This window comes from Colletotrichum spaethianum, assembly GCF_022836535.1.
Source record: "Colletotrichum spaethianum MAFF 239500 DNA, contig04, whole genome shotgun sequence".
Lineage (NCBI taxonomy): Eukaryota > Fungi > Ascomycota > Sordariomycetes > Glomerellales > Glomerellaceae > Colletotrichum > Colletotrichum spaethianum.
In genome coordinates this window covers 723,597-744,702 of record NW_026054774.1, presented here as the reverse complement: position 1 = coordinate 744,702, position 21,106 = coordinate 723,597, and the positions used below count along the sequence as shown (strand labels likewise).

At 54.7% G+C, this 21,106-nt stretch overlaps 8 protein-coding genes across 8 annotated transcripts; 4 read left to right on the top strand and 4 right to left on the bottom strand.

Moving 5' to 3' along the window:
- Positions 1-2,315: 2,315 nt before the first annotated feature.
- Positions 2,316-5,121, bottom strand: ColSpa_02223 (zinc finger protein; the record flags this gene model as incomplete). The annotated part of the gene is made up of 3 exons (XM_049268435.1): positions 2,316-2,837; positions 2,889-4,882; positions 4,995-5,121. The coding sequence occupies 3 exons, from the start codon at positions 5,119-5,121 to the stop codon at positions 2,316-2,318; spliced, it is 2,643 nt and encodes an 880-aa protein (XP_049124392.1).
- A 1,622-nt stretch (positions 5,122-6,743) lies between these two features.
- On the top strand, positions 6,744-7,467 carry ColSpa_02222 (transmembrane 9 superfamily member 1; the record flags this gene model as incomplete). Its single annotated transcript, XM_049268434.1, has 3 exons — positions 6,744-6,855; positions 6,939-7,014; positions 7,089-7,467. 3 exons carry the CDS (start codon positions 6,744-6,746, stop codon positions 7,465-7,467), a joined length of 567 nt encoding a protein of 188 aa, XP_049124391.1.
- Positions 7,468-8,794: 1,327 nt separating this feature from the next.
- Positions 8,795-9,868, bottom strand: ColSpa_02221 (amino-acid transporter arg-13; the record flags this gene model as incomplete). Its single annotated transcript, XM_049268433.1, has 2 exons — positions 8,795-9,685; positions 9,755-9,868. 2 exons carry the CDS (start codon positions 9,866-9,868, stop codon positions 8,795-8,797), a joined length of 1,005 nt encoding a protein of 334 aa, XP_049124390.1.
- A 1,579-nt stretch (positions 9,869-11,447) lies between these two features.
- ColSpa_02220 (pre-mRNA-splicing ATP-dependent RNA helicase PRP28) lies at positions 11,448-13,643 on the bottom strand (the record flags this gene model as incomplete). The annotated part of the gene is made up of 1 exon (XM_049268432.1): positions 11,448-13,643. The coding sequence occupies one exon, from the start codon at positions 13,641-13,643 to the stop codon at positions 11,448-11,450; it is 2,196 nt and encodes a 731-aa protein (XP_049124389.1).
- A 599-nt stretch (positions 13,644-14,242) lies between these two features.
- ColSpa_02219 (54S ribosomal protein L25, mitochondrial) lies at positions 14,243-14,865 on the top strand (the record flags this gene model as incomplete). Its single annotated transcript, XM_049268431.1, has 3 exons — positions 14,243-14,628; positions 14,711-14,771; positions 14,830-14,865. The coding sequence occupies 3 exons, from the start codon at positions 14,243-14,245 to the stop codon at positions 14,863-14,865; spliced, it is 483 nt and encodes a 160-aa protein (XP_049124388.1).
- A 440-nt stretch (positions 14,866-15,305) lies between these two features.
- ColSpa_02218 (diphthamide biosynthesis protein 4) lies at positions 15,306-15,872 on the top strand (the record flags this gene model as incomplete). Its single annotated transcript, XM_049268430.1, has 1 exon — positions 15,306-15,872. One exon carries the CDS (start codon positions 15,306-15,308, stop codon positions 15,870-15,872), a length of 567 nt encoding a protein of 188 aa, XP_049124387.1.
- Positions 15,873-16,588: 716 nt separating this feature from the next.
- ColSpa_02217 (protein 14-3-3 family) lies at positions 16,589-17,625 on the bottom strand (the record flags this gene model as incomplete). The annotated part of the gene is made up of 5 exons (XM_049268429.1): positions 16,589-16,651; positions 16,774-16,844; positions 16,904-17,166; positions 17,200-17,506; positions 17,565-17,625. The coding sequence occupies 5 exons, from the start codon at positions 17,623-17,625 to the stop codon at positions 16,589-16,591; spliced, it is 765 nt and encodes a 254-aa protein (XP_049124386.1).
- Positions 17,626-20,515: 2,890 nt separating this feature from the next.
- ColSpa_02216 (ATPase inhibitor, mitochondrial) lies at positions 20,516-21,004 on the top strand (the record flags this gene model as incomplete). Its single annotated transcript, XM_049268428.1, has 3 exons — positions 20,516-20,643; positions 20,743-20,874; positions 20,965-21,004. 3 exons carry the CDS (start codon positions 20,516-20,518, stop codon positions 21,002-21,004), a joined length of 300 nt encoding a protein of 99 aa, XP_049124385.1.
- Between the last annotated feature and the right edge of the window lie 102 nt (positions 21,005-21,106).

The following is a 21,106-nucleotide window of genomic DNA, read 5'->3' as shown; positions in this document are numbered from 1 at the left end:
TGCTCCTCGACCAAGGAGCTGATGTGAATGCTGATCCCCACAAGCTTTTCGGTACTGCCCTCCGTGCCGCCTCATGGAGAGGCCACAGGGAGATTGTTCAGATACTTCTCGGTAGGGGAGCAAACGTCAACGCACAAACCCCCCAATTTGGTACAGCCCTTCAGGCCGCTTCGCGGGGGGGGCACAGGGAGATTGTCCAAAAACTCCTCGACAATGGAGCTAGCACCTCACATCATGACAATGTTGAGTCTTCCCCCTTAGGCATATCATCACGGAATGGACATGTCCTAGTGGTCGAGTTGCTTCTCGAAAGAGGGCCCGACATTGAGGCTACGAATAACCGCGGAGAAACACCATTATACGAGGCCTCAAATAGTGGGAATATAAATATAGTCAAATTGCTTCTCGAAAAGGGAGCTGATATCACAACTACGACCGCCATTGGGATGACGCCTTTACATGCCGCATCGATACAAGGGCACGTCGAGGTCGCCAAGCTGCTCCTTGACAGTAGCAACCTCAGTGAAAAAAACAACATTGGCCGGACACCGTTGTTTCTAGCGGCTTTCGGGGGACATATTATGGTGGTCCACACTTTGTTAGCATACAATCCAATGACCTTGGACTGGAAGGATCGCTACGGCTCAACTCCCCTGTCTGTGGCTGCTAGGAAAGGTCACACCGAAATTGTGAAGCTGTTTTTGGCCGACGAATCCATCGACTTTAATTCGCGGGATTGTTTTGGCCGAACCCCCTTGTGGTGGGCAATCCGAAATGGGTACGAGGAAGTCTCGCAGTTGTTAACCAAAAGGGGGAATGAAAAAGGGCAATCAGTCGACGGTGACCGTGAGGCTATGGAGGTCGAAATGCAACTTGCAACGGATACAGCTGGTGGGTGTTGCGATATTTGTTTGACTAACTTTGAGGGGTTCAACTTTTATGAATGTTCAATCTGCTTGGAAGGGGATTTCACAGTTTGCCCAGATTGCTTCAATCTCGGCGGCCGTTGCTTGGAGGAATCCCACACATTACTAGTCTACGCAGAGGAAGAGTACAGCCAGTCTGAAGAAGGCGCTCTGTACAATCTGACTTACCCTATTAATGAAGCGAACACAGGTTACCGCTTGGCATGAGGTTCGCTGGCGCAAACTGTTGCTGTGTTTCTCATTCAGGGTTTAATACAATGTGAAAGACGAGGTCTATCGGTTATAAACTTAGCCTAACTCAATATGACTTGGATATGGTGTACTGCGGCAAGCCTCCAGCAGCCATCACAAGTCAGGGGCCAGACTCCTTCACAAAGAAACTCAACCTCGACTTCGCATACACCTATAGATAAGTGTCACTCCTTACTTCAGCAGAAAAATATCTTTTGGCGTACGTAAAGGGATGGGGGTTTCTTTAAACTTGTCATCATCAACACACGTCCCGTAGGCAACCTCAACATCCTCCCACACCAGCCCCCTTCGCCTTTCAACGCCACTTATAAGATCCGTCATTTCCTGCATTGAACCAGATGAGAACCTAGCACATCTTACTTTAACAAATCCTATAATACTAAGAAGCAAAGCTTCAAGCCGTGACACTCACCGGCCCATATATTCACCCCTCCCGAAGCGCCGCTCACTCCAACGCCATTACCAACACCACAACACCAAGCCTCCATAAACCACCTTAACACCCCGGTGATCACATGCGGCCATACCCACTGGAGAACTCGGGATCCCGTCCGCTCTCCCATCGATAAACCAGTGAGGGCCGGAGTAGTAGTCGGGTCGGTGACGACCGGCGAATGCCTGGTGTTGCATGTATTTTGATGATGTATTTTTTGGTTGGCGTCGTAAGCCTGTCCATCCAGGAACAAGTTCAATGGCTACAATAGTAATACCTTAGACGGGGAGTCAGATTATGAAAAGGAGGGATGTAAGGTAGAGGCAAAGCATCATGGTCCTCTCCAGAAACCTATCTGCCCACCAATGTCGGGCGGTGGAGCAACCTCAAAAGGGTCAGACAAGAGCCGAGTATCACAGATCGAGTAGTTTTTGTTAGGAAAAAAATGAACATCCGAGTTTCTCAGTCCCAAGCTAGCCCCGGATTTTCTGTTATGTTACAAAGTACAACCCAATATGCCCAAAGAGTGTGCAACGCCTCTGTTGCAAGAATAAAAGGCCATAAGACTGCAGCGCGACACTCTGCGCCCCTACTTCAGCCGCTCGTCCTCTAACGCTGTTAGGTAACCCATACAGCAACTAATTTTCTAATGTCTCCCTGAGCTCCAATTTTAGGCGTTCCAAACGAGGTGAGTAGTGCTTGCCCTAGTAATTCAGCTCACCACCGCCGCCACCAGCAACGTGATCGAGGTCCTCGTAACTCTTGAGACTGCGTCCCTGAGTGGCCTCACGGGGACCTACGGCCGCTCCACCTGCAGCACCGTCTCCCCACTTTCCGGCGCCGCCGCGACCTCTTCCGCCCATGCCACCGTCCCAGCGGGGGTTCGGGCGTCGGTCGTAGGGGCCGCTACGGTATGCGCCACGGCTACCGCCCATGCCTCCACGGCGAATGGGGCCGGGACCGCCGCGGTCATCACCGCCAGCGCTCCATCCGGGCTGAACACCCGGGTGACCACCGCCAACGAATGGCGGGAAACCACCCGGCGGCATGGGGAAGCCCGGAATAGGCATCATGCCGTTCATGGTGAAGTTCTGCAAGTTGAAACCACGGGGTGTTCCAGTCGCAGACTGGCCATTCGCAGGAGGGAAATGACCATTGGAGTTGGCATCCGTTCGCGACGGAGCAATGTGGGATGGGTCCATGACATAGGCATTGATTAGGTGGAACTGTGTAATGGGTTAGCTGGGCTCTGCACCAGTGTTAACAAGACGACTGACCTCTTGCTCAATACTCTCAAGCCAATCATTATGGCGCTTCTCAACGTGCTTGCGCCAGAAGTGTTCCTCCTTGAACAGCTTGGTACACTCGGGAACCTTGCACCTCCACTTGTGCTCGTCTTCTTGCTTGACGTACTTGAGGAGCTCATCACTGACAGCGTCTTCAACTGGCCGGCCTCCAAGCTTGCGCAGATCCGCCGTCTCAGGCTCGAGGATCTGCATGATCTTGTCCTCAAAGGTCTTGACCCAGTTGTAGGCGCGCAGAAGCTGCTGCTCTGCCTTGCCAGTAGTGCTGCGGAACTTCTTATCGTTCTCGGTTGCCTCGCCCTCGTCCTCAATCTCGCTGCGCTTCTTTCCGGGGAACGGTTCACCGTTGGCGCTGGCGCGCGCGACAGCCTTGGCGGAGGTGCTGAGAGTGCTTCTCGGGCGACGCAGGTGACCACCCGGGCATTTGCGAGTAAGCTCGTGGACCGAGTCACTCTCGAAGACGCAGAAGAAGCAGAAGTGGTAGACGCGTCTGAGATACTCGATCATCAAATCCAGCTGCTTCTTCTTCACGAGCAACTCTTCATCGTCGATGTCGTCCTCCTCCACAGCGCCCTCATCCTCGTCCTCGTCAATGGCACCATCTTCTCCGTCTTCCATGCCGTCGTCGACGTCAAGGTCACGTTCCTTCTTGGGCTTCTTCTTCGTTGCGCCGGCGGCAGGTTGGAGACGACCAGCATTCTTAAGGTCGTCGACTCTCTCCTCAATCTTCAGAACAGCATTGAAGTCAGAGCCAAAGTCTTCCTCAAACTTGTTGACAAGGCGCTGAACGAGGTTCAAGTCCTTCTCGACACGCTCAGGTGCCGAGAAGAGATCCCACAAGGCCTTCTTCCGAGGGTGACTGGGAGGGTTGTGGACACCGACGTGACAGACAAAGTCGCCTCTGACTTCGTCCTTCACAGTCTTGCCATTGACAGCGTCGAGAGCCTTTTCAGCAGTGGAAACAATGGTTGGAGACTTCAATGGCAAATCGCCCTCCTCATCCTTGGGATCTACGCGGTCAACAACAGCAGGGGCGACCTCTGATGAAGGATGGAGCATGACCCAACCGATGCGGTGGTATCGCTTGCTGGGGTTGGGGTCGGAAAGAGAGAGCCACTTAAAACCGCCCTCCTCCTCGCCGAGATGTTCTTTGCAGAATGTCTCCAGGTTTTGCCTGCTGACGTGGGGCGCAATGGTCTTGATGAGAAGGGTTGGCTGGTACAGGTTCTCATCCCTGATATCAGCACCATTGGCTGGCACAAGATCGCCCACCCCGAGGATCTCGTTGGCGGCGGTTGCTTCGCCCTCCTCCTTCTCTACAAGGCCGCCAAGGCCGTTCGTCTCGCTCTTAGGGATGCCTTCGAGGGAGAACTCGTCGAACGTTCCGGACTCAAGATCTTGCTCCCACTGGCTGTAGGCACCTCTGCGGAACTCATTCAGTTGGGCTCTGAAAGCATCGCGGATCTCAGGCACATAGCGTTCGCGGAACCATTGCTCCTTCTTATGCTCGGCAACAAAGGTGCGGGCCATTTTTGCTTGAAGTTCTTCCTTGTAGGCGTCATATGCGACCTGAATCTTGGCCTTCTCCTTCTCACGCTCTTCCTGCACTTCGCGAGGGCCGCGGACACGCTCGGGCTCGCGTCGGCGACCGGTGCGTTGGCGCTCCTTCTCCTCCTTGATCTTCTCATTCATTCTCCACCATTCGCCAAAGTATGAGAATCCGACTTGGTAGGGGAGCTTAACCGGATCCGCAAGTGGGTTGACAGTCAATGGCGTAGGAGCGCTGCTGTCCTGCCCGGGGACGTAGCGATCGATGTTGGCCGGCGGCGATGTGATTCTCCGGTCCCGGCGATCATCGCGATCCCGACCACCGGCGTAGTCATCGCGACCGCGTCCTCTCGGTTCATAACGATCAATGGGGGCCGGAGATCGAGAGCGACGTCTGTCACGGTGTTGGCGCTCATGGCCTGCAACAGCTTGTAAGTAAACAACCATCAAATTGCAAGGACGAGCTCCGGCGTTCAATAGGCCTTTCAACAAGCCAATTGAAGCAAAGGCGTGGTTGAAGATTGTACGCACCAGGAGATCTACCCCGGTAGAAGGTATCAGCCCGCTCCTCCTTGATTCGTGTGTCGTCGCGACTGCTCCACGTCCTGTCGCCCGGCGAGCGCGCGGAGGAGTCTCGATGGGTAGAGTACGAATCCATCTTGCGTCTGTCGCGACAAAGCGAGTATTGGGTGTGTCTGTCGTCTTTGTTCGGTTGAAACAGCTGTGCAGCCTGATTAAGTATCGCGTCTGCGTCGGGTAGCCGCGTGCTTGTTGCTCATGTGAGCTCGTGTGCTTGCTCGATCGAAGGAAAGGAAGAAGGAGAAAGCCTATTGTTTGGCAACATGATTGCGGTTAGAGAAATCGTTCTGCAGGTGGGATACTGGACTGCTTCTTGAGGGAAACAAGAGAAGAGAGAGAAAGAATTGAGAATTCGGGAGGGTGGCAGCAGCAGCAAAAGTGGTGCAATTGCCAGAGGGCAAAGATGAATGAAAATCGGCTCGTCTCTGCAACGATGACGGCGCAAATGAGAGAAGAAATGATATAGCGCCAAATGAGGCCGGCTGACAATGATTGACAAACGGGGAGAAGGAGTTGAACAGGGAGTCAGGCAGGAGAATAAGAATGGATTATCTGGGGGAGGGAAGACAGGAATAATGGGGGAGGATTGAATTGAATCGAGGTGATGGAGGGAACAATAGGCTGCGGCGAGTAAAGATGATGCAGGAAGAGAGGGAAGAACGAACTATTTCGGTTGCGAGAGCGAATGCCTCGACGATGAGACGCGAGATATTGTCGTGATCCAAAGCTGAAGAGGACTTTGAGATGCACGAAGCGAAGATGGTGGACGGATAGGAAGGCTGACTTGCCAAAAGGGCGACGAGACAGAGACGCTGGGACGTGGAACAAAGAGTCGGCTGGGAAAGGGTCCACCAAAGACAAATCGGGCTTAGTGCTATACCGGAGGATCTTCGGCGGCAGCGTCGGAACTCTTAAGCGCATATGTGTTTCGCATAAGTAATTGGGTCGCTGAAGCCTTTGTTGCTGTGGTGGTGCTTGCTGCCGGTTGGGGTTGTTTGGATCAATTGGCAACCAAATAGGCCTTTATTGTAGGCTTGGTTGCTGTGAAAAACCATAGACGGCGCGGTGATTGTAAAGCTCTCGTAGCTGCGGAAGATGGCGAGGACGGTACCTTCCCCAGCAATTCCAGCAAACCCCAGGTCGCAATCCAGAGCGCGCAGCTGGTCGCAGCCGGCGGGTCAACTCAGCTGAATGGAATGCTGGAGCTGCAGGAAACAGCGGTCGATCCCCAGCGATCTCCAGAGCTTCACCCCTGTAGCGACAGGAACACGTCCATCTGAGGAAATGGGGACCCCGTCCGCCCAGCTTAAATACCGACAACGTGGCATTCCTGTAGCTTTCCCCTTGGACCCAATCGCTCTCGGAGCATCGGAAACCAATTCAAGAGCGTAAGTTTTGACCTCCTGATGCGCATTCCGTTGTCCCAGTCTCGATTCCCACTTTCAAGCCAAACCCGTCGCAAGGAAAGTCGGTTGTTCGTGAGGGAACTCGATGCATTGCGTCATAGCTCTGTAAAAGGATAGCTCTCCTCGCAGGTCGGACTGGGACCCGCCCCGAGGCGCATCTCATCGCATGTTGCAGATGGACTGACACTTTACCTTAAAACCTCCTTCGCGAATTTTGCAAATCTCCTTCAGACATCCAGCTTACAGTTGATATACAGTATCACACCCAAAATTGCCAACGACCGACTTCGGCACCATGACAACCTTCATCCCGGCCCTGACCTTGCCCCACCAGGTCTTCGAGAATGCTGCGGCCTCGATCCTGCTCCCCATAGCTTTGGGAACCGCCGTCGGCTATTCCACGCGACGTACGTGCTTCATGAAGCCTTGGAACCCTTCTCATTTATAGTCGCAGCAACTGACACCACCAACAGCTAAAGCCACCCAAAAGACCTATGGCGCAATCAAGAACCCCCCTACCGCCCTCCTCCTTGGGTCTTCGGTCCGGCCTGGACCCTCCTCTACGGGTAAGCCAGCCCGAACGCCTCTCTCTTCTCTTTCCTCTCGACGAGTGCGCGATAACTGACACATTAAACCACAGTCTGATGGGCTACGCCGCTCACCGTGCCGTAAACACCGGCCTCTCCCCGTTCTCCTCTATAGAGCACATCAACATGACGAAGCAGGGCGCGACCCTCTACACCATCCAGCTGGGCCTCAATCTTATCTGGATGCCTCTTTTCTTCGGTTTCAAGCGCCCCATTGAGGCCACCGTCGATATTGTCGCCCTTCTCGGCGTCAACACCTACCTGACCTACCTCTGGGGCTCCGTCGACGCCGTCGCCGGCGCTTGCCTCGTCCCCTACCTCGGCTGGCTCTCCTTCGCCACCTACCTTTGCGCGGGCGCAGGATACTTGAACGACTGGGATCTCAAGGGCGCCGAGGAGCGCGCTGCCGCCGCAGCGGACAAGAAGCAGTAGTGCTACAAATGTCATGACCTTCTGGGTCTGAAAGCAACCAAGAAACAGGAGGAAAGTGCGGTATAAGTGTTGAAACGGCGTTTATGGCTGGCGGAAGCATCTTTCTCAGTTCATCATCTTTCTCAGTGTATCATCATTGAATGACATTGACCACACACTTAAGTTCCCAGATGAGGACGATCGTACCCCGCTACAAGTGCTGGGCTGTCCCTGATGACATTCGTTAAAGCTTGCGAAAGGTTGATGTCCGTCAACAAGTAAGTCCAGTGTTGACTGGAGAGCTTGGAACAAACCGATGGCTTTGCGCAAGGCATGCCCTGCTGGGGTTTACAGGGAAAAACATGGTCTAGCAACGCCGAGTTGATAGCGGCTGCCTTGCCTATACGTTTTAAAATAATCCCTAGTTTCTCTTTCATCCTACCGCGCTTGGCCATCACTCCATCGACGACAGCATAGAAGACTACATTCGTGACGCACTTCGCTGGAGGCCTGAACAGTCCAAAACGAGAAGGTCGTCACCTACAGCCAGGAGCTGGCGTCGGTGCCGAGAACCCTTACGGTCCCGTCTCGCGCAAGAACTCGGCCCACTTGAATATGAAAGCCGACCACATGGCTCTGTCCCTTGGCAAACACAGTCTAAAGGTGACGCCAACCCATAAATTAGGGCCTTCGCGTAAGCCATACTCTTCTACTGTGGCCTCGGTCATTGCGTGGGTCTACCATAATATAAAACGTCCACTCCAGTATACTGCTCCTGTCCAAGTGGCCTGACTTGTTCGACAGGAAAGCCAAGTCCTTTGTGTGTGTTTGACGATGGGTCTGCCCAATGAGATATGAAGACAACATCTTCAGCCAAGCTCGAGCTCCCAGAAGCCACCCGTCTAGCATCCTGACTAAACTCAAGTACACTCGCTCTTGCTCTGAGCTACCATCCCTTACAAACCAGCTAACTCAGTCGACGACATCACGGATAGCAGGACTAATGAGGTCATGGATCTTCATTCGACATCTTTTGGTCTGAGCTGCTAAAGCCCAGAAAATGCCACCAAACCCATGTAGCAGATGCACTGGAGTAATGCAAAGCAATGTCAAGAATAACAAGAAAAACCCACGCTTGCATCTCCCACCTACTTTTTTTCAACCGCCACCCGTCTATCCAGGCTGTGCTACTCATGTATGTGCAAGTATATACGATCCAAAGCTGTCCCGTTGCGCCTCTAAATGCCGTGTCATCCAAAATGAAGAGTTCCTTCCTTTTACCACTGCAACTGCCACAACCACCAACCACCCAAGTCTAGGATATCAAAAACGTGAAAGCAAAGAAAGTCTATTGAAAGGGAAAATGTCGCTTGAGGCCGTCAAAAACCATGAAAATGAAGGCTGAGCTGGGCGCCGAACGTAGACAGGTGATGCCGCAACCCCGATACAGCCCCCTGAGCCCGTGCTGCCGCCACAGCACCGCGCCCTCCTGCCAGAACGTCCTGCCGCGCGCCGCGTCGCCGACGCCCGCTGTCTGCATGCGCGACTTGATCGTGTCGGCGGGGAAGAAGAGGAAGTTGTACGACACGCCCCCCGAGGCGCCGGCCAGCGCCTGCTGCCATAGTGGCAGCGGGTTTGAGGCCAATACCTCCCTCTCGGCCTGCGTCTTGGCCGCCCGCCCGTTCATGATGTGGAACATCTTGGTCACCGTCTCCTTGCTGCCGAACCACGCCGCGCAGCCGCCCGACTCGCGGATCAGGGTACCCATCTGCCCGTGCCAGAAACCACGGATGCCATAGTGACGGTAGATTTCGCGGATGACGGGCAGCGGGCGCAATTGCGGCGCCGCCACGCCGTCGGCTCGCGCGGGTGCTTGGATCTTGCACTTGACGAGCTCGACGGGTGTGAGGACGTAGGACGTGAAGAAACCGGAGAAGGCACCGGTGAACCAGAGCGCCGAGAGGGACAATTCTTGACCCTGGGGCGCCCAGCCAGAGGAGTATATGGCGGCGCGGCCAATACGTTCGAAAAAGAACAGGCTGCTATTCTCGAGGGCGGCGCCGACGAGCGGCGCACTGATGCCGCGGTAGAGACCGAGGACGCCCTCAGCCTTGATGGACTGGCGGAAGCAGTCAAGCGGGCCCTTGTAGCGGAGGGGCTGGTTGTCGGGTTGGGACTGCAGGCGGACCTTGACCGTGTCGAAAGGGTATTCGATGTATTTTCCGACAACACCGGCGACCTGGTGGGTAAGAAAATGTCTGGTTAGCGAGGGGCTCTAGCTTGCCCTGACAGATTGCGCGCAACATACAGATCCATAGACAATGTCCTCCATGGCCTCCAGTGCCGCAGTACGGCTCTTCGTCAGCGACACCGGTGCGTCATGGTGGGGGATCTCCATTGCTGTCGCTGCTGAGTCCATCATGGTAACGATTGAGACTGGGAGACAAGTGAGAGATAGCTGCCTGAGCTAGTTGAGTCGTCGTTGGTAGAAGTACGAGGTCCGACCCCCCGAGTTATGCCTCAAAGATTGGTGAAGCGGAGGAGGAGAGGATGAGGAAGAGGTGAATTGTTCGCTTGATTGTCGTCTCTCGCTCGTGAAGCACCGTCCGCACCAAGGCAGGATATCGCGCAGCTTTCGAAGCGTGCCCGCAGTCTCGAACCAGACAAAGGGTGACAAGAGAAACGAGTTGCCAGAAAGGAGCAAGTGCAGGACGTCGGTTGAACAGGAAGTCTATTCAGCACTGTCCTTCACTGCTCCCCCTTCGTTGCTGAGTTGAATCAGGGAGGTGGGATGACCATACGGGAACAGAACGGGGCTTTGGGGGGGAAAGACAGGCACACCGCGGGGCAAAAGCGAAAAAGCAGCGCGGTGTCACGGTGTGTCACCCAGCAAGCGCAGCCGGTAGCCTAGACTTTTTTTTCTCGGTTCCCCGAAAAAGAGACCCACCGATACCGGGAAGGGTTTAGGAATTTTGGGTCGGAGGCACTACACCGAGCTAGCAACAGAATTGTCGCGACTGTCGATCCTCCAAATGTGTGGTTTTTCCCGCAAAGTCGAGAAAACCCGCACGCTAGAGAGAGGGAGCCCGAGGAGGATTTGATGGAGTCGAGATATAAAGAGAATAAGGAGGTGTGTTGTCAGACAGTCCAACCCAGCCAATTCATGACTTTACAACTGGCGCATGGCCGGGGTTTATACTTCAACCTCCCATGTGAAAGAAACGGTGAAGAAGGTGCGGGCGCAGAGCGGAATACCTAGGCGATACTCTCTGTAAGGTACTCTGTAGTATGTACTTCGTACCGATGCAGTGGGGATTGGGCGCAGCAAGACCAGCATTGGGTTGCAGAAAATTCTCATTCCGCAGCAAACATGGGAATTTTTCTCAATTTTCTCACTCTTTCCGTCTTGCAGCAGGCACTAAACGCCACTACCAGGCCCAGAACATCCCGGGGCCCTGACATCAGACCGAGATGGAAACGGGCAGCCGTCCTCTTCTGTGGTGGGGCTACCTAGGCTTGGTTCGGCGGGAGCTATGGGACTCGCTCCTGGGCGTGGAAGACTGCGAACGCTGTGGTGCTTGAACCCCTTCCCCGCCGCGCTGTTTGTGTCAGGCACAGCAACCCCGCCATCCGATACAGTAGTGCAGCTATGCCAGAGTAGAAACCGTGTATATGCTTGATGAAGAAACGACTAGTCCCTTGGGGGGAACAACTGCATTGATACCTTTTCATGGAGCCCTATCGTGAATCGAATAGTTTGACCGTCCTGCAATAAGAATAGACGGTGTGCGAGTTAAGAAGGGAACACGGCAAAAGTAGGGACGCCAAGGCCCGAGGCGCCGACGAGAATCGCTCGGACATAAATTTTTTATCAGATCAGATTATCAAGATAATCTCCAAGCCCACAGATCTAGAGACTATCCCACTTTTTGTATCTACCTGCTGGCCGCCAGTGAGCCCTTCCATCCACCCGCCATGCTACCGTCACCCATTGCGCTATATTAGGCGCCCCACTGGCCCCCCTTGCCTGACGCCTCCTCTGCACCCCCTGCCCTCTTGTTGTGCCCTCCGCCTCCTCCTCGCTGCGGCTTCTGCTGCGCGGCTTCGTGCCGCCGAAGCTCCTCGGGCACTCGAGAGATGGAACTCTTGGAGAGCATCTGCTTGAGGTCGTAGAACAGGTCCGAGTCGCTCTGTTCCAGGAACGTGATGGCGACACCGCTCTTGCCCGCACGACCCGTACGACCGATACGATGCGTGTAGCTCTCGATGCTGGTCGCCATGTTGAAGTTGATGACGAGACTGACGTCCGGCACGTCGATACCTCTTCCTGCCAAGTCCGTCGCCACCAGTACCTGCGTCTGCCCGTTGCGCACCGAGGCCAACGCCGCCTCTCTCTGCTCCTGCGTCTTGCTTCCGTGGAGCGTGACCGCCGAATAACCCATTCTCTGGACGTCGCGCGCGACGGCATCGCAATTGCGCTTGATGTTGACGAATACGATGATGGGCGGGGCAAAGTCTCCCGCGCCAAGGATCTCCTGCAGGCGCTTCTTCTTCTTGTCCTCGCCCGAAACGAACTCGACCCTTTGCTCAACTGTCTCGACGGCCTCGCCAGCGTTACCGATTGTGACGATGGCAGGACGCCGGAGGTACTTTCTCGCAATCTTTTCGACAGTCGGCGGCATCGTGGCTGTGTACATCATCGTCTGCCTGTATCTGTCCCTGGCGCCGAGGTATTTCTGCATCATCTGGGCGTTTTCTGCATCATCCGTGTCTGGCTTCTCGTTCGATACGGGCAGAGCGTCGAGAATCTTATTCACAGACTCCTCGAAACCGAGATCGATCATTCGATCGGCTTCATCCATGATGACGTAGCAGCACTGTGACAAGACGAGGAGGCGTCTTTCAATGCAGTCCACCAGACGACCCGGGGTTGCTACGATGATCTCGGCGCCGTGTGACAGCGCCTGTACCTGCTCCTCCATAGAGTGACCACCCACGATGCTAACAACGTTGAAGCCCAGAGGATCAGCGAATTTGTGTGCTTCCGTCTCGATTTGCTGGACCAATTCACGCGTGGGCGCCAAAATGAGTGCGTAGGCTCCGTCGTTCTTGTTGATCTCCGTCAGGGGCGGCAGATCCTGGATGTAGGTCAGCAGCGGCAGCAGGAACGCTGCCGTTTTACCGGAACCTGTAACGGCCACACCAATAAGGTCTCTAGCCTGCAGCGCAATCGGAATAGCTGCTCTTTGAATAGGCGAGGGATCTTTGTAGCCAACTCTGTCCACGATGTTCAAGAGCTGTCGCGGCAAGCCCGATTCTTCCCAGCTGCGCATCGGGTTGGGGATTTGACCGCCCTTGGTGGCAATGCCGAAGTCTTCCTTGAAGATTCTCCAGTCACGTTCCCGCATCTCTGAAAGGGCCTTCTTCGTCCAGTGCTTGCCTAGACCCGACCTGTCTGCGCGCTCCTTCGCCTTCTCTCGTGCTCTGTAGAAATCTTCCATAAACTCCTTTGCGCGCTGCTTTCCGAACTCGCGGTCCCTTTCTTCGATCATCCTTGCCCGTCGGCGAGCGATCTCTTCGGCCTCCTCATTGTATTCGCCGGACAAGCTGCCGAATGTGTATGATTTCAGGGTCGTGCTGTTTGATTCGTAGATGGGGTCGTCAAGCGTGGTGTCTTCCTCGGCATCCCACTCGAATTTGAACTCTGTCGCCCTCTTCCGCTTCTTCTTCACCGAGAAATTTGATTGCTTATTGACCTCGGGGCCCAAGTACCGGTTGCGCAAGAGATCTGCCTCGATCGCCTCGGCAGACTTCTTCTCCTTGCCGTCCTTTGTCGACGCCTTTCGCTGCTCTTGCTTATCACGTCCTCGACCTCCAGGACCCCGGCCGTTCTCCGTGCTGTGCATGGCCTTCGGGCCCGTGGGTATCCTGCCACCGGCTCCATTCTGTGTTCCGTTATGGGCGGCACCGTTCGCCTCAGCAGCCCATTTCCTCTCGAGTTCGGCCTTCTTTTTCGCGTCCTCTTCGGCCTTGCGCTTGCGCTCTTCTTCCTCCTGCTTAGCCTTCTCTGCTGCCTGGCGTTCCCTCTCCTTCTTCGGTATGAATCGTAGCTTCGATGCGGCGGCGTCGGCGGCCTTCTTCTTCTTGAGGATCTCTTCGAGGTCGAGAGGGGTCTTTCTCGCCTGGTTGGTATTCATCTTGGCTATCTCGTGATGCGACACCAACACAACAGGTGGGTATTGTCGAGGAAGATCTTGGGTGGGCGATGACCAGCGTTAAGTACGGTGATAGGTACGTACTAGGTAGTGCCGAATTGATGTCGAACCTTGGATGCTGCGCGCAGCCTTTGCTTCCTAGAATGAAACAGTTTGATGAGCAGAAAGACTTTCCTGGCCTCGCACTGCCTGAAATGTATACAGCTTGGATTCGCAATGCTTAGTATTCTGGACTCCGAAAGGTCTAGATTTATTTTCTTGATATCGCAGAACAACAGAGGAGGCTGCGATCTGCGCCACAGTCGAGGCCGCCACACGACTGCGATCCAATCAAAGCCGATGAGACTCGGCAATTCCTGCCCCCAGCTCTGAGCTAAGTTCCCTGTTGGCCATGCACGTACAGGGGTGGGTTCAGGCTGGACGCTCCCAAATTTATCCTGCAGCAATTGATCGAGCATCCCGAAAGACGAAGGTGAGAGCTCACCCTCAGTCGAACGACCCTCCGACGAAATCTGCAATGCCCCAGCGCTCGCATCGGATGACATAGTAAAGAGCAGCTCAACCACACATACCCTTGGAAAATGGCCGCCGCAGAACAATACCTCCAGCTGGCCAAGGCTTTGCCCCAGCAGCTTCAACGCTTCTTCGCCCGCTGGCCACCCGCTGCGATTTTGCCCGCTGGCGCGACGCCCTCGAAGACGGGCTTCCAGGAGATCACACCGAACCCCTTCTCGCCGCAGAAGCACGCCGTCACGGGCAAGTGGCACGACCCTGTCTACTCGCTGCGCCGCCAGGCAGAGATCGTCAAGCTCGCGCGCCAGCACGGCGTCGAAGAGTTGCTGCCGCCGACAGTGAAGGGTACCGAGTACAGGATTGCCCACCGCGTTGAGCACGGTCTCCGGGTCAAGGGTACCGGTGTGGGACAGAAGGTCAAGGGAAAGATCCACGAGAGGATGGTGCAGCCCAGGTACGTGTGCTCCATGTCTGGCCGAGGACCCGTTGGGTCGCGCGCCTCGAGTCGAGGGATGGATACTAACTGTGAGGTGCAGAATGGAGAAGAGGAGAGAGGCTATGCTTGCGATGCCGAAGTTGATCAAGGAGTGGAAGAAGGTGAGTTCAATGGCTACCGGTCACCTCTTGACGACCATTCACTAACCCCACGAACCAGGTTGGAAAGCGAAACTGGACAAGGTTCCCCAAATAAGCGATCTATTTGGCTCTTTTTTCTCCTGCGATACGTCAAATACCATAGACGGTGTACATATACCATGTATTATCATGTACAAGAAACGAATTCAACAACTTCCGATACAACGCGGTCTCTCCTTTGACGTTGGAGACTGTCCCCCTCCCCTCGGCGGCCAAGTGGCATACTACCCCTCTGTGACCGATCCAGTTCATGAATACATATGAGCGAGTATCTTCAGTACCATTGCACCTGTGAACGCAATCACACGGGCTTCTGCCTTGATTTCCCCTCGGCGAAAGTCAACTTTTTGATATTCTCGAACTACTCACGTGATCCCCATAGAACCGAGCTTCTCAACCTCCAATTCGCCAGAAATTTTCACTTACAAACCCACGACAGCGCCCAACTCAACTCAAAGGGGTGCCCCGTCCGATACGCCCGCCTTTTCGCTCATCATGAGCCCTTCACCCGCGGAACCTGGTGAAGGTCACACACACTACACGATCCTAGGCATCACTCGAAAGCTCCTCCAGGAACAGCCGGTGGAGCCGCAGCAGATTATCAAGCGGGCCTACCACCGCGCCCTCCTCCAAAACCACCCTGACAAATACAAAGGCCAGGCCCCAAGCACATCATCAACATCTCACAACTCTCAAAACAGCAACACCGTCTTCACAATCGACCAAATCTCGACGGCCTACAAGATCCTCTCGGACTCAAAGTCGAAAACAGAGTACGACAGGTCCCTTGACCTCGCGCCTAACAACCAAGGACTCAAGCGTGGCGAGCAGGTCTTCCAGACTGGCATAGAGAACGTCGACCTCGACGACCTTAAGTTTGACGAGAGCGACGGCCCGGACGCCGAGTGCTGGTACCGTAGCTGCCGGTGTGGAAACCCGCGCGGGTTCCTCTTCACCGAGGCAGACCTAGAGGAGGCGGGCGAGAACGGGGAGCTGCTTGTGGGCTGTCAGGACTGCAGTCTCTGGATGAAGGTCCACTTCGCTATAGTCTCGGAAGATTGATGAAGGGAGCTTAGCACCTTTATGAAAATGAAAAGACAAAACTCTTGCTCGTGTTATCCATTTAAACTTATGGTCCCCACCGAATGTATGCTTCAGATGTTAATGGCGCAGGAGGATTTGATAACAGTAAATGTATGTTGATTCGCAGTCTACAATGTTGAGCGAGAAATCGCCCATTCTGGTGGTACAAGCGGACTATGGCTAGACCATCGAAATCATGCACATATTCCCCATCGTCACTATAATCTGCTGACCCCGCCTTCGATCGTCTCTCTTTTAATTTCACTTCCATTGCGTCGTCTCAAACCCGCACACGAGGATACCTCTGTCTTACAGCAGTACCTACTTCTAGCCGGTTGCTGTGCCCTCGATGCAGAATAACAGTATGGTGACATGTCAACATCACACGAACCTGCTTGATACTGTTTGCCGGATGTGCTTCTTTGAAAGCAATTTTAGTCTTTTTTTGTTGTTGTCCAGACGGTCTTGCATTAGAGTCTAAAAAAGCAAACGTGGGTGCAATCGACCTCCAAAATGCTCTTTCTTTAGCCCTCAGCCAGTCCCGTGCTAGGAAAAATCAACCCCTTCACAACTCTTGTGTGTATTGCCTAAACGATGCCGATTCGCAAAAACGAAATCTCCAGTCCACACTCCGTAGACACCAGTCCACCCAAATCCGGCGAGGAACAGCAGAATGCTACGATACCATCAAACCCTTACTCAGCCTTGGGCTCCTCAGAGGTGCTGGCGGCCGGCGCCTCGGCGGTGGTACCCTCCTCCTTGGAAGCGGCGGAGGCCTCGGCAGTGCCTGACGCCGCGGGCTCAGCCTCAGAAGAGGTCCAGAGGGTCTACACATATGGTTAGCGATAGAATATTGATATTGACCGCAAGCAAGTCTTACCAGGTTGTCACGGAGAAGCTGCATGATGAGGGTAGAATCCTTGTAAGACTCCTCGCTAAGGGTGTCAAGCTCTGGGAAGACCGTTGTCAGTGAAATGTACAAGATTCAAGCGGCGGTGGATAGTACGAACCGGCAATAGCATCATCGAAAGCCTGCTTGGCAAGGTGGCAGGCCTGGTCGGGGGCGTTGAGGATCTCGTAGTAGAAGACGGAGAAGTTAAGGGCGAGACCGAGGCGGATGGGGTGAGTAGGGGGGAGCTCGGTCTGGGCAACCTCGGTGGCAGCCTTGTAGGCCTCGAGCGACTTGTCGGCGGAGTCCTTGCGGCGGTCGCCAACAGCGAACTCGGCGAGGTAGCGGTGGTAGTCACCCTTCCTGTTCAGGGAGTCAATGATGCTGCGGTTGTCCAATTTCAACGTTGATCCTTACATCTTGTGGTAGAAGACCTTGGACTCGCCAGACTTGGCAGAGGGGATGAGGTGGGCGTCGAGGACATCAAGGATGTCGTCGCAGATCTTGGCGAGCTCGGCCTCAATCTTCTGGCGGTACTCCTTAATGAGACCGACCTGGGAAGAGTTGCCCTTGGACTCCTCCTTCTGCTCGATGGAGGTAACGATTCTCCACGAGGCACGGCGGGCACCGATGACGTTCTTGTAGGCAACAGAGAGGAGGTTACGCTCCTCGACGGTCAAGTCACGGTCCTCAGAGGCGACGATCTTCATGTTCTCGACCATCTCTGAAAGTCCAATCATCAGTATGTTTCCATCGGTTCCCGGGCGGCGATTACCACGTACCCTCGTAGCGCTCAGCCTGCTCGGCAAGCTTGGCCAAGTACACAGCATCTTCGTGACCCATTGTGACGGTTGGTTATCTGGAACGCGCGGTGATTGATTAGCACGTGTAGCAAGGGGAGGTTGCCAGAATTGCGCTCTAGGCGACTGGTGAATGTGGATTTTGAAGGAGACGACGAAGAAAGGCGCGAATTGATGTCGCAAAAGCGGGCGAGTGAGTTCCAAGGTAAAAGGACGAGTCGCGGCGTATGCGCCTCGCTGACTTCATCACTCGGTTGAGGCTCCCCGCTCCTGGTGGGGTTTTGCGCCTGACCGGTCAAGATAGGGCGCGTAGGGTCGGTGAGGCGATCAATCGGGTACAAGATGAGGCATGGACGGCATCGTTGTCAAGGGGTCGGCGTAGATGGGACATAGTCGGCTGTTGGGGATCGGTGGAAGGAGATTGCGGCGAGGGATGCGATGACGACAGAGGGGGCACGGGGGGTGATGGGGGAGGGGACCACGTACCTTGGTGCGATGTTTTGAGGTCGGCGGGGATGTTCTGGTGGAACGATGGATGAGTGACAATGGAAGAGTTCCCGTGTCAAGAGTCGAGTTGGTTCGGAGCAGGGGGAGAGAGCGTGAAGAAGGATAAATCGAGGCGGGATTTGGACGTTTTGCAAAAGGTAGTGCGAGGGTTTGGAAGTTGAGAAGTTATGAGACGAAAAGGTGATGGATGGAAATTGAGGAAGGGGCTCTGGACTGCACAATACATGAGGTGGCCCGGGCCAAAGACAAGGCAAGGCGACGGGGGGGGAAGGGTAGGGTGGCACCGCACCAACTGGACTGGATGGACTGGACGGGACCCGACTTGACTGGCTGGACTTGGATGGGCAGGGACAGTGATGAGCCACTGCCTGGCCAGTCACCCAGCAAGAGGCGTCTCAACCAATCCCCTTGCTGCATCCACACTGTAGCAGGTGCCCCTTCTGTTTTGTTCCCAACTCGGTGCTAGCCCTGGAATGGCTGACTCACGTGAATCGATCCCGGGGTAGCCTCAAGTATCGCGGCTGTGCTCTGCGGCTGAGAGAAGTTGGGAGATACCCCTCAAGCGACCCCTCAAGGGCCCCGAAAGCCTCTCAAAATGTGCCCTTACTGCCAGCGCCTGGTACTTGCTGCCAGCCTGACTCTGCGACAGGTAGTGGGGGGGGGGGGGTACGTGACTGTACTTCCCACAGTCTTGCCGTGTCCTTTTCTGGGCTCTGTTTCTAAGTGCGTTCCTTCCCCGGGGCATCAACAGCAGTCGCAGTCGGCCTTGAATCCAGGTACACCTTAATGAATCTTAATGAATGCATTCCACCACCTGGCACCAATCCAAGGCACCCGACGGGATGGGGAGCCATACTTGACTCTTCTGACCTCACCTCCTCCAGCTTCGACCATGTTACTGCCACTGCGCCTCCATCACGTCACCGCGTTTGTATCGTTGCTTCACTTTCTCCGGCCCAAACTTAGCTGTCGGGCTCATGCTCTTGCTGCCTCACAGAACACTTGCTGTCACTGTACATCGTACCCAACATAGGTCATTGGCTTGTTGCCAACAAACTCCAAGCCAAAAGCCTGACAGAGACCCCTTTCTGACCCCTCATCTCACTTCGTCTCTTCTTTGCATGCAATCGTCAGCGCGGCCAACCGTGCCCCATTCGTCCTTTAAGTTCAGGCACTTATCTAGTTGTTCGGCCTCGCGCTGTCCTGCCTAGGTTGCTCCCACTGCTGGTCGTGGCGTGGGCCGTTGGAACCATGTTGCCATGTTTAGGTGGTTGCACGGTACCCGCTTCCTCTCCAGGGTGAACCATATTCATGTTGAACATAGTATCCTTTCCCTTCCTTTAATAGAGGCCAGACGCTAGGTACTATGTATCTTGGGGCCAGGCAAGGGAAAAGGCAGCACGTACACGCGTGGCCCGAGACACTGTAAGGCTTCTGCACTCCACCCCAAGGTACCAACTCACCTCGTCACCTGGCGTGATAAAAACAAAGACCGTCGCACCACATCACCGGGCACCCCTCTCGGCCGACCAACCTGAAGCGACAGATCTCCCGAATCTCTCCCAACCCGATGGACCGGGGAACATCCCCGTCATGGCCGAGATTCAGCCTTGCCGGAGATAGAGATGGAACGGATAGCAAGGCTGCTGCTCACCTAGTAGTCGGGTGACACAGTTCACTACGAGAATCCTTGGGGATGAAAAACATCAAATCTCCTTGTTGTGCACACGATGCTCTTCCGCTGTAAGCCTGCGAAGCATCACAAGGATGGTGACTCTTCAATGGATGGGACAAGACATTTGAATCCCAACGTGGCGCAACAACGTTCGGCGTCCACTGGGGCGCTGTGAGTCTTCGCGGGAATATACGGATGGCCCACGTCTGGCATCTTCCAACACCGGCCGGCCAGCCTTGAAGACACAGACACAGAAGCGAGCAAGGCGCCATTTTGGTCGAAAGCAGGTGACCTTTGAGTGGCCTGAGGAAAGAAAGACAAGGCAATTAGCTCTGCTCAGTCCGTATAACCTCCACCGAGCCGAGAAATGCCGGCAGTGGATGTTAGCAGAATACCTCGCTTCAGCCGCTTATGACGTATCCCAATCCCGTACCTCCGTACTCGCCTGCGAAAGAAGGTGGCCGAAGTAGAGCAAAAGCTCCCTCCAAGCTCTCCCCGTCAGCTCGTTCCAAGGAATCAGATCATCCCCTCCCCCGTCCAATAGGCATTTAACCAGCGTTTCCCTTTCCCGAGCTACTCCAGGCTCTCTCTCTCTCCACAATCCGGCCTATCACAAAACCCGTCAACTAGCACCCATCGTCATCGGTCAACCTGAGCCAAACAACACCTCTTTCTACAGCAACACAAAACCTCTCCAATTGACATACCACCCTTCTTCAAATAACAAACCACCCACACAAATCATTCCAAGATGATGCGCATCGCTGCCACCAAGGCTGCCGCTCGCCCTTTGACTCTCGTCTCTAGAGCTGCCTTCAGCACCACCACCCGCGCCATGGGCGAGGGCGACACTGGAGCTCCCTCCAAGTATGGAGGCGGGTAAGTTTGCTCTATCCTACACTCCTTCCACGCCCCACGATCTCTCCCGCGACAGATGATCATTTTGATGATTGCACATACTCACCTTTCTACTCACAGTGACGCTTTCCAGAAGCGTGAGAAGGCAAACGAGGATTACGCCATCCGCCAGCGCGAGAAGGAGAAGCTTCTCGAGCTCAAGAAGAAGCTCTCCGAGCAGCAGGCCCACCTCCAGCAGCTGTCCGACCACATGTTCGTCTACCCCCACTCCCCTCGGCGGACATGACGTCGCCCTCCCTTTTCCTCTCAATTTTGAGCTTGTCTTGCTAATCGACCCAACAGCGACGAGATCACCAAGAACCAGGGCGGCGAGCACAACTAAATCCACAAACAAAATGCATTCGCAATAATACCAATGGCGAGCGAGGATGTCGTGTACGCTGAAACGGACGTAGGGGAAGATTGATATCCGCAGTAGCCGGCG